This window comes from Etheostoma spectabile, chromosome 13 (assembly GCF_008692095.1).
Source record: "Etheostoma spectabile isolate EspeVRDwgs_2016 chromosome 13, UIUC_Espe_1.0, whole genome shotgun sequence".
Taxonomy (NCBI): Eukaryota; Metazoa; Chordata; class Actinopteri; order Perciformes; family Percidae; genus Etheostoma; species Etheostoma spectabile.
The window spans coordinates 30,280,057-30,294,821 of record NC_045745.1 but is presented as its reverse complement, the minus strand read 5'-3'; the positions used below and the strand labels follow the sequence as shown (position 1 = coordinate 30,294,821).

Below are 14,765 nucleotides of genomic sequence, written 5' to 3'. Positions count from 1 at the left end.
ATGGATATTTTTATAGATGAGACAGCAGCTGACAGTCGGAGTGAGTCACGCTCAAGACGATTCACGATCCAAATAAAAACAAAAGTGCGAACAGGTTTGACACATTCTGAGACACAAACATATCACGTTGATATGAAAGCCCATCCGCTCCTTCTTCATTCTTAGAATGAACGAAAAGCAAACACAACGTCTTCATTTTGACAAAAAAACGACAAAAATAAAATATAAACAGAATATAATTTACAAATTACATCTCTGCATTTAATGAAATAGCCCTCTTTTGAGTTACTATGCTTTCACTTTTCAGTTTCTTACGTCTTGCTACTGTCGTTGTCCTAATATTCAATATGTCCTTCTGGTCTTCCTATGTATGCATTTCTACACAGCCATAAGAATATGCCACATCCCGGAGTGTCTTGCATAACAATGGATGAGTGAATGTGTGCATGCATGCACCTCTGCGTGTGCGTGCACTTGCCAATTGTGTGTGCGAATCGTGACGTTTCAGGCCTATCAGTTGTAGCCAGTTTCCATGGTAACACCGCTCTGAGAGCACAGACGTAGGAGAGAGGGGAGCGGAGTTTGGACAATTATGGTGGTGGAGGGTGCTGAAAAAGGAAGAGCCCGCAATGATGAGGGTGAAACAGTGTGAACCGTGGGATGAGACACAACGAGAAACAGATGCATGTGTTGTGAGGGAGCGAGCAGTCCAGTGTGTGTGTGTGTGTGTGTTGCTGTGTGTATCCTAAGATAAGCAGGTGTCATGCATAGAAGCGTTGGGGTTGTCATGACTACATACATACGCCTGTTATATGTGTACCCGTAAGGATTATGACTTTAAAAAAAAAATGCATTGTGCATAAAAGCATTGCTGCCGGGCATGTGTACCACCTTGAATATGATTTTTTTTCTGTGTTTTGAGTGAGAGCCTCACAGTGAGTCAACAGAAATCTCTAATACAATTTAGTTTCCATGGTGACAGAGGATGGACGGGGCATGGTGTGTTCTTTTCAAACAGAGGGAAAACGGCAGCTTGAAGAGTCGTTGTTGCTCTGTTTTCTGTCTGAATCATTATTTAGACAAGTGGTAACCTGGCAAACCTTTCAGACCCTCCGGCCCAGGGCTGCTTTAGAGACACACTCAGCATCTTCTGCTGTGTCTCTTTTTGTCTTTTTCTTTTGAAAACAGGGGAAAGAAAACGTCGCCGAGCCTTAAAAAAACGTCAGAAAATGTTTAATGTAATACAGCTGTGGCAGTTACATTTTCATCAGCAATCTTTTGCCATGGAGACGGACGTGTGTCACCTTTGTTTTGTTATGCAATCGTGCAATTATGCAGTTATGCAAAGAGGCATCCATGTGCTCCATAATTTGATGTGTTAGTATTCCGGAGGTGCAGACATTAATGAAAGGCTATCATCCTCTCTTTGCCGCCTCTCCAGTTGAAGCTCTTTTCACATCAGCAAAAGCATTTTCAGGGAATTCAGTTATTTTGGTGCTTTTTAGGAGCTTGTTCTAAATGGAGCTGTTTTTCCACAGCTTTCGATGTGGTGGTTTGTCTCTTATACTCCATCTAATGCATTACTCAGTAGCCTCACTTACAAATTCCCCATTCCCCAGTACATCTCAGGTGTTGGCAGTGCATCACTGTCTGCAAATCTACTCACAGGTTGCTAAAATACTGACCCTCAACATACAGGAATTAAAAAAACATGGAGATGATCTTTTTTGGCATTATGGTTTTATTAGAATATGGCATGAGAATTGCTGTTTTATTAACTGTACATTGTTGTGTAACGTAATAAATATAAAGTAATCCACCAAACTGTAGCGTACATTGATGATAAATGTATAAAAGACAGATACAAATAGATATACTCAAATACAGGTTTCTAAAACGCTTTGTTTAGAGCAACTACATCATGACATTCAACCAAGCTGTATGTCTGCTCCTTTCCTCGTCTTCCTGTGCTTTAATAGTGATTGTCCACACTCAACACACTCGCATTGTTGGCAGAGTTCTGAGGTCTCAGTGTCCTGTGATTACTTTTATGGAAAGACCTTTTGGCACAGCATGTATTGTATTGTCTACCGTGTGTCTTCAGGAACATTAACAGACTGTTAAAGTTGCTTCAGTCAAGTAAATGTAGCAATTTGGTTGAAAATCAAAACACAAAAGTGGTTTGAGTTGCTCCCTTCAATCATTAGTGCCAAAGTGACATGAAGTGTGTGTGTGTGTGTGTGTGTGTGTGTGTGTGTGTGTGTGTGTGTGTGTGTGTGTGTGTGTGTGTGTGTGTGTGTGTGTGTGTGTGTGTGTGTGTGTGTGTGTGTGTGTGTGTGTGCGCGTGTGTGCGTGTGTGCGTGTGTGTTTAATTGGTGTACTTTACATATGTAATGTACTGTATGACTCAGTCACTACAGATGAATTTTGAACATTAGTTTGATAGGGAATAAAACTCTCATTTAAAAGATAATACTTGTGATGTTCTATAATCTATATTCTATAACAAACACCGTCCTGCAGCTGTAAATTCTCAGGATTGCAGAAACATGTATCAATCCCCGGCTGAAAATAGTCCCCAAGAAATGTTCTATTTAATCTTCTTTAAGTGACATTTCCGGAAAAAAAAGTACAGTGGCCGGCTGTTTGAGGAAATGAGTTAACCTTTAAGATTACACAGTAAACTTGTAACCTGTTTCATAAGCTGTAGTAGAAACAGATTGGAGCTGAGTGCCACAGACAGAATAGGGAAGTCCAGAATATGAACACATTGTTGGTTTTGTCACTTCATGGGATTTATTGACACTAACTAAAAATAGAATAATGTCAGCCTGTTGCTATTTGATTCATGTTGGTATTCATAGTTGCTTCCTATTGAAACGTATTTAAAGCTAGTCATTAATATGTTATTAATATTAATAACACATAGGGGCGTAGCATATCATACTGGGTCCTGTAGAAAGGCATTCTCTATTCTCTATTCTGGCTTCTTTTTGGGGCCTTCCCCCCCCTCCCCCGGTCCGACGCCCCTGCTAACATACACAAAATGTATAGTTAAATTATTTGTGTAGTAATAGCAATAATCTTAAGTATTCTGTCTTCTCTGTTTAAGTTTTGCCTGTTGAAGAATGAAAAAAATACTTCATATCAGTGACACAACTAGTGTTAAATCTTTATGTTTTAGTTTAGGAATTCTTTTGAAATAATTAGAAACTACTTCAATAGGCTTCAATAAGACCTTATTGTCCTAAGTGAGTCCCACAGCTTATATACCAGATGTGTCATTACTACCATTTATTACATGTAAAGCCGGTGTATGACGAACATCACAGTTTGTTCTCTTTGTTTGTTTTTCTATCGATGTTAAAATCACACATTTGAACCATCACTTATCTACTAATAGATCAAACTAATGAACACATGATAGTAAAAGGCAACACCAGCTGAGGACAGGCTTTGCTGTTACAGATTTTAGTCATCAGCAACATATTACGCCTGTCCCTTCTGAAACTGTATGAAAGTAGATGTGTTAAGATGACTTTCATATTTTTACACTTCTGAAATAACGGAAACGTTGTCATAGAGTCATTATTGTATCATCTGCCACTTGTGTCCCACTCACTAATACTTACACTGAATATCATATCACATTGATAGTTTGCTGTTTTTAATTGCTTTTTGTACATGAAATTTCTATATTCTACCTCGGATCAGAGAAAAGGTTTCTGTGCTAAAATGACTATAGTATAGATGCAGATGAGTAAGAGTAAACTGGAAATAGGAATAAGGCGCTCCCTGCAAACTAAAAACCAACCAAACTAAGTTTCTTTCTATTTTTATCAAGAAAAAAAGCATTGTCACAAAATGAAATGTGTTACAGTAAGTGAAGAAAAAGACACGACAGTGCCTTTGCACATACATGAAGATACTGCATCGTCACTTTTCTTTTCACTTGTCCTATTTTATTTTATTTGGCACAATGTTTTTCCAGACATAAACTTTTGGCATTAAATGTCTGAGCATGATGCTCTTTCATAAGCGTGAACCTAGCAGGAAATACGCCCTTACAGCTATGGACATACTTATTTTGAACACACATTACAAGCACTGACCCTTGCAGTCAAACTTATGATTAATTCATTGTTTTTGTTACAGTATGGAATTTGACTTTTGGCAGAGGCTGGCGTCAAGGAGATGTTTTGTTGGTCTATGCTTTATCTCTATCCTCGTTAAAAGTGCACACACCAAACTGTTATTCCCCTCCCAGGCCTTCTGCATTTCTTACAGTGTAAAGTCCTCCTGTACAATTTAACCTGTTTCTTCCAGTTGTTTGTACCTGTACCACAATCAAAGCAGTGGTTTGATATTCGAGGTGTCTATCATCCTAAATACATGGAATGATACCAAAATAATCCTCAAAGTCAAAGAGTACAGACACATTTTGTTGTTTTCCAGCCCCTAAGTGTTTGGAGATTCACAGTGAGTTGAGCGACTGGATCAGCAAGCGCAGCATGGGAAAACTCCAGCCCTTCAGAAATATATTGTTAATTTGTTTAATGGGTCAAAGGCAACACACCTGCTGCGTCCTCGTTCTGTTTCGTTTCAATCCTTCAAAACTGTGTCCATGTTCCGACAGCAGTCTAAGGTTAAAGCGATATAATCGAGTGGAGGCCTTTACATTCACATTATCACACAGATTGGTCTTCTTGTTTGGTCCAGGGTTAGGTTGTTGAAAACCCAAGCCAGTGATGGGAAGGATACATAAGGGGAGGAATAGTTGATGTCTCCATTTATTCCACATACTTCCTTTTATTCTTCCAGACATCCTGTCTGTTAGAAGCTCACCAAGGCATAGACCATACTTTGGCAGGAAATAGACCGTGGCAACAGATGGAAACATAGGCAGAAAATATGAATTGTGCTGCTGTTTTTGCTACTAAGTTAATGCAACATTGCAACAAATCTGAAAGGCAGCCAATCAACAGTGTATTGAAAAGATTGTGATCATGTACTGACCTGTAGAGATAATAGAAGAAAGAGAGCAGATAAAAACCCAGCTTACACCAGGACTCCTTCTGGCAGTAATTGAGAATGTCGGCGTTCATCACACTGACGGGATCATACATGACCTCTGACCCGTCAGCTGGCCGATGAAGAAACCTGAAAACACAGAGAGGTTTGGCTGTCGCTTGGGCTGGATCAACACAAGCTTGTCAGACATTTGGTTTGGGACTGTACCTCCACAGATGGTAGAAGAGCAGCGGGATATTTAGGCCAAGTGTGACCCACTCTCCAGCACACATGAACATCAGGCAGAAGAGCCCGTGGATGGAGTACTCCGGTACCACCAACTAACCAGAACAGACAAAGGAAATGAGGTAATAGGTCTGCATATAATCACAGCAATCTGTATTCACACTTCAATAACTGCTGGGAAAACACTGAAACACTCATGGTTCGCATGTTGTGATATAACTACAATCTACGAAACTAAAATCTCACTGCGAGGCAAACACTTTCACACAGAAGGTGTTAATGTTACTCATGAGCTGCTGCTGTTACGAGTGCAAATATAGTTTCATACACATGTAGACTGGTTTTTAGATGTTAGTAGAAATTGATGTAGTCTGACATAGATTTCAGGTTGCTCAGCTTGCTTCCAGACTTCTCAATCAACAAACTGTGAGCAATGATATATCATCTCCTGTTAACTTTATGGATCAAAAAAGTCACTTATTTGCAAATCCAGCTGATAGAGAGCAACGTTAGCATTCAATTTTAGTCAGCCATCTGGCCATCTGATGGGTGTAAGTCAGATAGTCCCTCATCTTTTAGCTCTGGTTTGGGTCTCCACCTAGCCTACTCCTGAGTGGCTGATGTTAGATTGGATGGTCCAGAGGCATGACCTGCGTCTGATTGGCTACTTGTTGCCTTTGATGGTTGGGTTGGATAGGTTAGGCATAAAAAATAAGATTGGTTAAGGTTAGAGTAAAAATATCAGGGTTAGCCAATCAGATTAGGGCAGGTTTTGGCTTCACCCGTCCCTTCCGGACCATCCATCCTAGCATCTGGCTGTTTAGCAGCTAAATGCTCCACTATGTTCCAGAATTGCTAACTTTGTCTGTCTGCTGTTTGGTGCTTAAATATACACATTGTTGGTTATAGATGCTTTAAATAACTTTTTTTTTTTTTTAATCATCATTTTTTGTTGACTCTGCAACCTTTAACTGTTTCAATCCACCGTTAACAGCTTCTCTTTAACTGACAATATTGTTGATGGGACAGATATGTCACTACTTATTGGTTGGGGCGAATAACCCTCTGGGCTGGGCTGGCAGAAACACAATATCAGACTGAATAATGAAGTGAAAACAAAAAGGCCAAATAGTAAATTAGTCTGATTACCAGGCTAGATTAATCCCCTTTCTATTTGTAAATTGATTAGAAAACAGTTCTTTTAATGCATCATGCTCTGCATCACTGAGCCTTTTCATGGTTTTAGCTAAATACATTTCCTGTTGAAGATGTCATTTCCCTGCATGTTGACTCCCTGTTCAACAATTAAAGGTGATTGAAATTATATTTTCCCTACAGCAAAGATATTAAAACGAATATGTGTCATCTAATGTCTTTCTCAACTAGTGGTAGAATGAGTATGTATCAGTAACACTTCAGTGCACCCCTGTAAAAAATAATCAATCAATAAATCAGTCAATAGTAAACAATGGTAAACATATATGAATCAGTAGCTAAATACAGGAAAACATCTAATAACCATTTTCCAAATGTTGATCCCGGAGCTACTTGTAAAATAACATTGCGCCTGATACATTAAAACTCCTGTTATATTTATTTATTGATATAATAGCTTGAGTTTATTTAAAGTCCTATGATTTGCCTAATGCTGTTAAACATTTTCCAACACTTTCATGTTCAAAATGGCCTTCACAGCATGCCACATTTAGTTATGGGATGTTCTCTTTCTGAAAGCCTTGAAATGTGAAAAAGAAAATCACAACACACATCACAACACCTACTGCTCTTGACAGTCTAACTGTTCTCCATGTCTGTGTGTCTGCGGGGCGGTGATGGGGGGTTGTGGGGCTGGGCTGCATGTGAAATGAATCTGCGTGCGTCATGGTCCTCACAATAGAAAGCCAAATAATCACGGTTGTCTGAAGCCCCTCAGTCACCCACCAGCAGCAGGTGAAAACAAACTATTACTCACTTTACGGAGAAGGTTGCAGATTCTTTCAATGTTTAGAATCCTTTCCCTCTGTGGACAAAAGAGAAAGTTTGATTAACGGTGTGCGTATTTCTTCATTCTATTCGCCGATTGTGTCATATCTTTGAAAAGAAATCTCATGGCTGAGATAATACATGCTTTCAAGCTTCAGAGAATTCAGTTTGCAGCTGACAAATTTTGACACATTTCAGTGCCGCATCAATAAAATTCAAAAACTACACATGGTGAGTGATTTGAAATACAAAGAGGATACTGCTTAAATTTAAATAATTTGGCTAAGGTAAAAGATGCATCTGTACACGGGCCTAGAACTCTGATCAAAGGAAAAATATACTACATTTAATGAATAATAATTGACTGACTAACCAACTTTATTTTCTATGTCAAACAAAAGTTGTTTTCCATTATATAGTTAAAATATATATTTTACATGTAACCAAACTGTTGGTCTGTAGTTTTAATTTATGAATTTATTTGACAGGGACAGTGTACATTAAGTAACATTGCTGTAAATGCACCAGAATTAGCCAAAAGGCTGTTTTTCATCCGTTATCCCTGGACAGATCTTAAAATTGTCTACCTAAAAAAAAAACAATAAGAAGATTACAGTCGACAACACAAATATAAAAAGTAGTAAACAGACAAAGACATTAGCCACATTTGAAGCAATAAGCCCAGTGATGGGTGGTGCAGGTTTGGGTTTTAGAGTTGAGTCTCCTGTGAGCCATGAGAGAGGACTCAATGATCAGTTTTAGAAATGAAAGCCATCCATCTTGTACAAGCCAGCAGCTAATGGCCTCTCATTGATTAGCAAGCCAGGAAAATGGGAAGTTTTTTGCTGTTGTTGTTGCATCCACCTTGACTAATGTCTCCATCCCCAGGTTAATGCGCGCCACACTAAAAGAACAAAACTGTTCAATATGTCATTACACATCGTTGTGTGTGGGGACTTTTCCATTTTCAACATGGGGAGGGCCGGGCATAAGAGACTAGGTAAACAAACGTACCAACAGACAAGAAAATTTATTTTGCTTCCTTTATTTATGGAAACACAAATATGTCGGGTAGATAAGCAGCATGGATATGCTATATATGTTTAGCATGTGTAATTCATACTGGTGTTTGTTTCCTCTCTTTAATGAAGCTTCAGCTGTAAAGGCTCTCATTTTTGTGACATATTGAGGCGTCTTAGTTGCAGAAGGATGGCATTCAGTATTGAGGCCCCTGTCATGTCTGTTCCCTTTAGCGCGAGCCACAAGCTGAACCTTTTATGAATCTGTAAACATAACTCAAAACTCCCCCGGCGACCTGAAAGTGGATTTTGCCCTGAATCTACAACATCCAGCCTTCAAGCCAGACGCTGGCTCTACAGCATCACTGTCTAATTGCAGTTGTTGGTTATTTTGGTCTATGACATTTCTTTTCTTTTGCTTGCTTTGTGCATTGCATCCTTCGACGACTCCGAGCTTAAAAATGTAAAGAGCCCAGTGCCCACCCTGCCAGCTACAACTACTGTACATTTTACGGTTTAATTTCACCTATAAATTGTTGTCCTGCAGTAACTCTGCTAAGATTTTTACAGCCTGGAGCCTCACTGAGATGCCCTAATTAGTGTCAGGTCATCCACTTCACTATGAATTTTTAATTGTTCCAACAAGGGAAACACAACTGAAGACATTAATCAAATGCAGTAGGAACATTTCACAATATACAGAACAAGTAAAAGAAATGCAGCGCAAACAGTGAGTATCAATTAGTATAATGCTTTCTTATCAAGTAGCAGCTAAGTATAAAAGAATTGGTTTCACTGGATAAATGTCATTTTTCTGATTTGCTATTTGATGGAGAGATCTGACATGGCACTGCTCTTTTTAAGGTATTTCAAGCAGAAATAATTCTACATTCCAGTGAATTTTGATCAACCAGCCAACAGTGTTTTTTTTGTTGTTTTTTTTCCCCAATGGCTGTGCAGATAAACTTGATTCGGAAACATATGTCTCATCCATTATGTTCTTTTGTAATTTCTCTCTCACCGGCAACTATTTACAGCCTTCGTTCTTTTTTTGCCAACAACAGCAGATAAGTGAGTACACCTTGCTTTCAGCTAACATCCGAGATTATCGCTATTTGTTTTCCAAGGCTGTTGCCATGTGTGTTTTTTTGTTCAGTTTGTGCAGTTCATTGACTTTGAGAGACAATGGTAGAATTTCAGCCTAGCAAATCATGTTCTTTCTGAACACATCTGGCATGTTGACAAGTATAGGTTGTTAGTTATAGATAATAAAAAAAAACACCTGCCCATTGAAATGCAATTCAGTACAGTAGCTTTGAAACAAATGTATGTGTTAGCTCTCCTGAGGGGGGGGTGATGACACATCCACTTTGAACTGATTATTCACATCAGTATTATTTCAGAGCTACCGTTTTCGGGTGCGTTATAATTTAATTGTGTTATTTTGTCCAGCCCTCCTGTAGCTGGCGGGCCTCCACACTCCCACAGTCTGCTTTCACAGTTTCCTCTCCCACTCCTCATCACTCTCACTTTGCAGTTCACATGCAGGTTCACATGATTGCTGGAACATTAGCTAACTTGTGAAAAAGACATTCACAGCCGCTGTTCCCAGTCATTAATGACTCATGATGATGTTTTTTATGTTTAGTTGCAAAAAGATTCAGACAGAGTCTTTCAAATGTGACTTTTTAGGGAACAAGTTTGTTCTTAAACAGCGAGGGTGAACTTATCTGCCCTTTTTTTGTACCGACAGCACTGTATCTCGTTGTATAAACGCTGGCTTCATTTGCATCAACCTCTTTAAATAATTAGGCCAACAAGCCGCCATATTTGTGGAAGGTGATTGCTTCAAACTGCACACAAATGAGCGTTCAATGCAATCACTGCCTGGGTGCTACTGTTGCAATCACCTGGCAAGCTTGGAAAAGTATGAACTGTTTGATGTTGGCTGAATGCAGCTGAATAAAACATTTGAAAACGTTCATTCTAAAAGCACAAAACCTTCATTTACACTAAATGATGGCTTGCTTTTACTGTGTGATTACACGACAGTGTGCTGTGGGTTTCTCATGAAAGGCTGTTCTTTATAAACTCAGGACATTTGTTATATGGACTGATAACTTTAGGCTTGTATGCAACATTTATGGAGTGGAACCCTCAATTTGGTTTCAGCATTTATGTGTCGATCACTGAAGGTCTGTTTTGGAAGTGAAGAGAAGGGCTTTCTGTGTGCACACGAGGGTTTGAACATTCTTGAAAGAAGAGTAACAGCAGGGTTCTTACCGCTCTGGTGGGATTGCTCTGATCAATGGGGTTTTTGAAGTCTGTGCGAAGCTCATCAAATGCGATGATCTGAAAAATAACAGACATGTGAGATTGTTTTCAATTAGCCTTGTTACCTTTAGAGAGGTAATGAATGCACACACTTACTGTTTATGGAATAAAAACATAGTTGCTGTCCTTTCAACGCCGCAATCTTTGAAGTTGTCTCAAGTCTCAGCCTAATGTACAATACTGTTACTATGGAACTGGTTCCTGTATATCTGTTTCCTGTACATTCTATCTTGTACAGCTGCAGTCACAATGTTCACTTTGCCTGAATGTGCATGGGGATCAAATGTGTACAGCCTTGCTCTTTCTTTTTACACTGTGTACAGCATGAGCTCCGACATGCGTCATTATGTAGTGTATGTAAAGAGCTAAAATTCTGATTTAAATTCTCCCTGTATTGTTACACTACAGGGTTTATTTTTTCCTGTTTTTCATCTCCTCTAAAATGATACACCACCAGCCTCTTTTAATAATCCTGATAGTAAAGTTTACATTAGAAACTGTGAAATATCAATTGAGACAACTGTCAAAGGAACTCATTTTGTAATGACAAGTAACATGTATGTACTACTAATCTGGCAGGATTAAAACAATCACTTCACATTTAAAGTTATGTGTGGCAAAAATTTGTTATTTTTAAAATGCAAAACTTAAAATGTAAGCTTTGTTGAGATATTTAAGAGGGTTATGGTCTACTGGAGGCCTGTATAAAATCACAGTTTTGTTTTGTTGTCCTTTTTAGAAGAAAAAAAAGGCAAAATTTATCAAATTGAGCTCACTGTAGAGAAAATAATTCAATTCTAATCAATTTTATTCATATAGTGCCAAATCGCAATAACAGTTATCTCATTGCGCTTTTCATAAAAGAGCAGGTGTAGACCGTACTCTGGGATGTTAATTACAGAAACCCAACAATAATGTCATTGTTTGATTAAGCTATGGTGTACCCTCTCTAACTGCTCTCTAACTGGGAGGTGAGCATTATGGGAGATCATTTTTCTCAACAGCTCCCTGATTAATAGCTCTATAAAACAAATGCTAATAATTCTCGGTGTAAAGGCCAGCTGCTATGTGCTTATCATCAGTTCAGCTTTTTAACAGTGAAGCTTATCTTTGACTGTCCATTGAAAAGCAGACTTTGTAGATGAGTGAGCATCTGATTTGCGTCGTCAATAACAACCGGTAACATGAAAACATCTGTTTGAAATAGAAACAGTCCTGGTGGTAATTTCCCCATGCAAGGTTATACGGCTCTCCCTCGTCTTCCCCTCACACCGTTGTAAACAGATGCAGTTTCCATGGCGACATGGTGAGCCCCTCAGTGGGTTCTGTGGTTACTATAGCAGTGAACAAACGTTGTGATTGGTTGAGAGTCACAGAGAATGGGGGTGCTGTACCCATGGGTAGAGGCAGACTGGGGGAAGGGGTGGACATAATCATAGTTGGATACGCGTTTGCATCTCATGGTTGAATGCTGAGCCAGACACACGCTTCTCCCGGTCTTCTTCTCACACACACAGACACACTGACTGACTCATATGTAGTCTCACCCACTTAGTCAATTGGTACGTTAGTCATTTCAAGTCTTATGTTCATAATGATGTGTATTGCATTATCCCTGCCTCAATGAATCAAATGTTAAAGGTGAGAGATCAAAGCTTTAGTGTGTGTTGAGTCTGCACTTGTGTAAACCAGCAAGCCGGGTGCACCTGTGTCTGGCGACATCTGTGCAAATTGCACTCAAAACGCCGCAGGCAGACAGATTCACAACAAACTGGCAGTGAGATTTATGATCATTGTGTTTTGCCGCCTCCCTGTACTCATATGGTGCAGTTTGCTGAAGCCCGATCCCCTTGTTTGCGGAACTGTTTATTGTCAGGTGTCTGGGATCAGAGGTTGATATACTGTGGAGGAATGGAGCTGCTTGGACTCTGTCGTTTTTGCTATGCTGTATGTGTCATGGCCAGATGAGTTATTCTAGTGATAAACCAGCATGTAAACAAGTCACTTAGACACTATGTGGAAATAAAATGAAAACACACACAAATAAATTACAGTAATAAGTTAACATTGTGTGTTTCAACCATAGGGTTCAACCATGCATGTCTTTGCATCTAATCTAGTTGTTGGGAATTAAAGGGAACAAAGTGTCATTTTGTGGCTTTTAAGAGGCAATTCAAAACGTCAGTCACATGTAGGTAGCCTGCAATTACATTGACATTCAGCTGACACATTTGTGCATGCCATTACCCCGAGAGTACCTGAGAGAGGTGTGCGCCGTGTTCCTGTCAGTGTTGTAGAGCTGTGTGTAGGTGGATGTGTTTGTCTGCCTGCGTGGGACGGAGTGTGGACGTTCACAGGCCCGGCGTTTAGTTTCAGTGTGCGTGCAGTGGCTCCAAGTGTGCACAGTGCTACTCACCTGCCATATGACAAAAAAGATGAGAGCAGCGCACAGCACCAAGGTGAGCATGTAGCAGAAGGCCGCAAAGGTGAATGCCACGGCAGAGTCCGCCAGCCTGACGACGAGATGGGTCGAGAGAGAGAGAGGGGATTTCTCCCCTGCTCTCTTTCTCTATCTGGCGATCGCCCTCCCTCCTTTTAGTGGAGGTTATTGTCTGTTTTCCCCCTCCGATGCGAGGAGGAGTCTGTGTTGTCCAGGTAGGTAGAGCAGTTTTAGTAACAATCAATAACCTGCTTGGCTTCCCGGTCTTCCACTCATGTCTTTGTCTCTTTTTTGTGTGACAGCAGCACGACCACTGAGTTAATGCTTTGATTTAGGAAGCACTTATTTGTCTGTTCATAGCCACAGTTGTCTCTCGTTGGCTTGATGCTCTTTTATTAGTCTCTCACAGGCAAGATGTCTGTCTCCTTTTCCTCCTCCTCCATGTAGTTTCTTTTTAGACAAAGCCTACACATTTTGATTTGCTCACAGCAACGCAAGCCTCAAAGAGTCTGAGTGACACGCTGACAGCAGAAGCACAGGATTCTTGTCGATACTAAAAACGCTGAGGATTATGGTCTGAGATGGTTATGGCTTGTGATACTTCAGTAGTTTGTCGTATGGCTTTCAGTTCATCTGTTGCTCTAAATCAAGAACACCATTAATGACGCATATATCTAAATCACACTTAACACAGTTGTAAACAACCGTTTGCAGATTATCTGTGAGTTATAATTACAGAGACAGTCTCTTAGTATATTAATTACATTTTGGGTAAATAATTAATCCCCACATCAATCTGATTGTTTGCTAAATACACAAGGTATTGCTTTGCACATTAGACAGTTAGTTTATATTCTGACAAAGCAAATTGCAGGTGATTTTGCAATAAAATAATATAGTATAAAATAATAAGTATAAACCAAAGAGGCAGCAAATATTAGAATCAGGTTTCAAGTGAAACAGCTATTTAACATTAGAATGCCAATATCACACATCCAAGAGGACTTATATTACAAATACAAGATCAGAGTAAAATAAATAAGATAGCTTGAGTTAGAATGGATAAATATCTTGACCGATCTTAATATCGAGGAGAGAATACCTGTGTCTGGTTGGAGACGTGTCTGCCACCGAGCAGTCCAATCTGTCCTTGTCTCTGTCAATTTGGGTCGGCACCATGTCACAATTCTCTGCTCTGCATCTTTCCCTCAGACGCATCCCTCAGATTTCTCCAAAATCATTGAGATTTGTCTATGCTGACGTGCAGGGTAATAAATTCTCGGGTGGGGGGGAAGGGGGGGAATTTAACCAGAAACCTGCAGAATCTACATTTTGAGTCGCATGTACTCTGACTTAGAAATCTCTTCTCTTCATAAGCAAAAATCTCCATAACCCTCAGAAGTCATAAGTTAATTAGTCCACCTCTAGCTCCCCCTTTCTCATTTGCCTTTCTTTCTTTCTTCTAAAGTCCTTTTTCTACTACTACTTTTTGAAAACAGACCTGCATGTGTTTCCTGAGTCTACTGTCTCTGTCTCTACCTCTTTTTCTTAGACTGCGAGAGAAATATTTCTATCACGCTTGATGTTATAACGGTCAACCAATAGCATTGCTCTGTCTTCCTCCCTCTCTCTTAGTTGCTCTCTCTGTTCTCTCTCTCTCTCTCTCTCTCTCTCCTCCTCCTTCTCTGTCTGTCAGTCTCCCTCTCTCTTGCATTTATCCATTTCCATAATCC

The 14,765-nt window shown here is 39.7% G+C and overlaps 3 protein-coding genes across 5 annotated transcripts in view; 2 read left to right on the top strand and 1 right to left on the bottom strand.

Moving 5' to 3' along the window:
* tm7sf2 (transmembrane 7 superfamily member 2) overlaps nucleotides 1–11,811 on the top strand; it is a 28,945-nt gene extending 17,134 nt beyond the window's left edge. For both annotated transcript variants that reach the window (XM_032532722.1, XM_032532721.1), the window contains exons 12-13: nucleotides 2,026–2,031; nucleotides 11,800–11,811. The gene's annotated coding sequence lies outside the window, so the exon portion shown is untranslated. The remainder of the gene's footprint in view (nucleotides 1–2,025; nucleotides 2,032–11,799) is intronic.
* On the bottom strand, nucleotides 2,368–14,677 carry cnih2 (cornichon family AMPA receptor auxiliary protein 2). Of its 2 annotated transcripts, none has more exons than XM_032532735.1 (7): nucleotides 14,135–14,677; nucleotides 13,009–13,673; nucleotides 10,542–10,610; nucleotides 7,229–7,276; nucleotides 5,239–5,351; nucleotides 5,017–5,160; nucleotides 2,368–4,861 (listed from the first exon to the last, which is right to left on the bottom strand). In XM_032532735.1, exons 2-7 carry the CDS (start codon nucleotides 13,057–13,059, stop codon nucleotides 4,834–4,836), a joined length of 453 nt encoding a protein of 150 aa, XP_032388626.1. In that variant the 5' UTR covers nucleotides 13,060–13,673; nucleotides 14,135–14,677; the 3' UTR covers nucleotides 2,368–4,833. The 2 variants fall into 2 exon arrangements, with proteins under 2 accessions (XP_032388626.1, XP_032388628.1); XM_032532737.1 differs by having other exon boundaries at nucleotides 13,009–13,234.
* Nucleotides 10,475–14,765, top strand: part of slc8a4a (solute carrier family 8 member 4a) — a 34,283-nt gene continuing 29,992 nt past the window's right edge. The window contains exon 1 of the mRNA XM_032532698.1: nucleotides 10,475–10,485. The gene's annotated coding sequence lies outside the window, so the exon portion shown is untranslated. The remainder of the gene's footprint in view (nucleotides 10,486–14,765) is intronic.

Bases quoted from the DNA above. Each gene is read 5' to 3' on its own strand.
- cnih2 (XM_032532735.1), bottom strand. From the start codon at position 13,059: ATGCTCACCTTGGTGCTGTGCGCTGCTCTCATCTTTTTTGTCATATGG. The intron at 5,352-7,228 runs GTGAGTAATAGT...TGTTCTGGTTAG, and splicing joins TCTGCAACCTTCTCCGTAAA to TTGGTGGTACCGGAGTACTC. The intron at 5,161-5,238 runs GTACAGTCCCAA...CTGTGTTTTCAG, and splicing joins CTCTTCTACCATCTGTGGAG to GTTTCTTCATCGGCCAGCTG.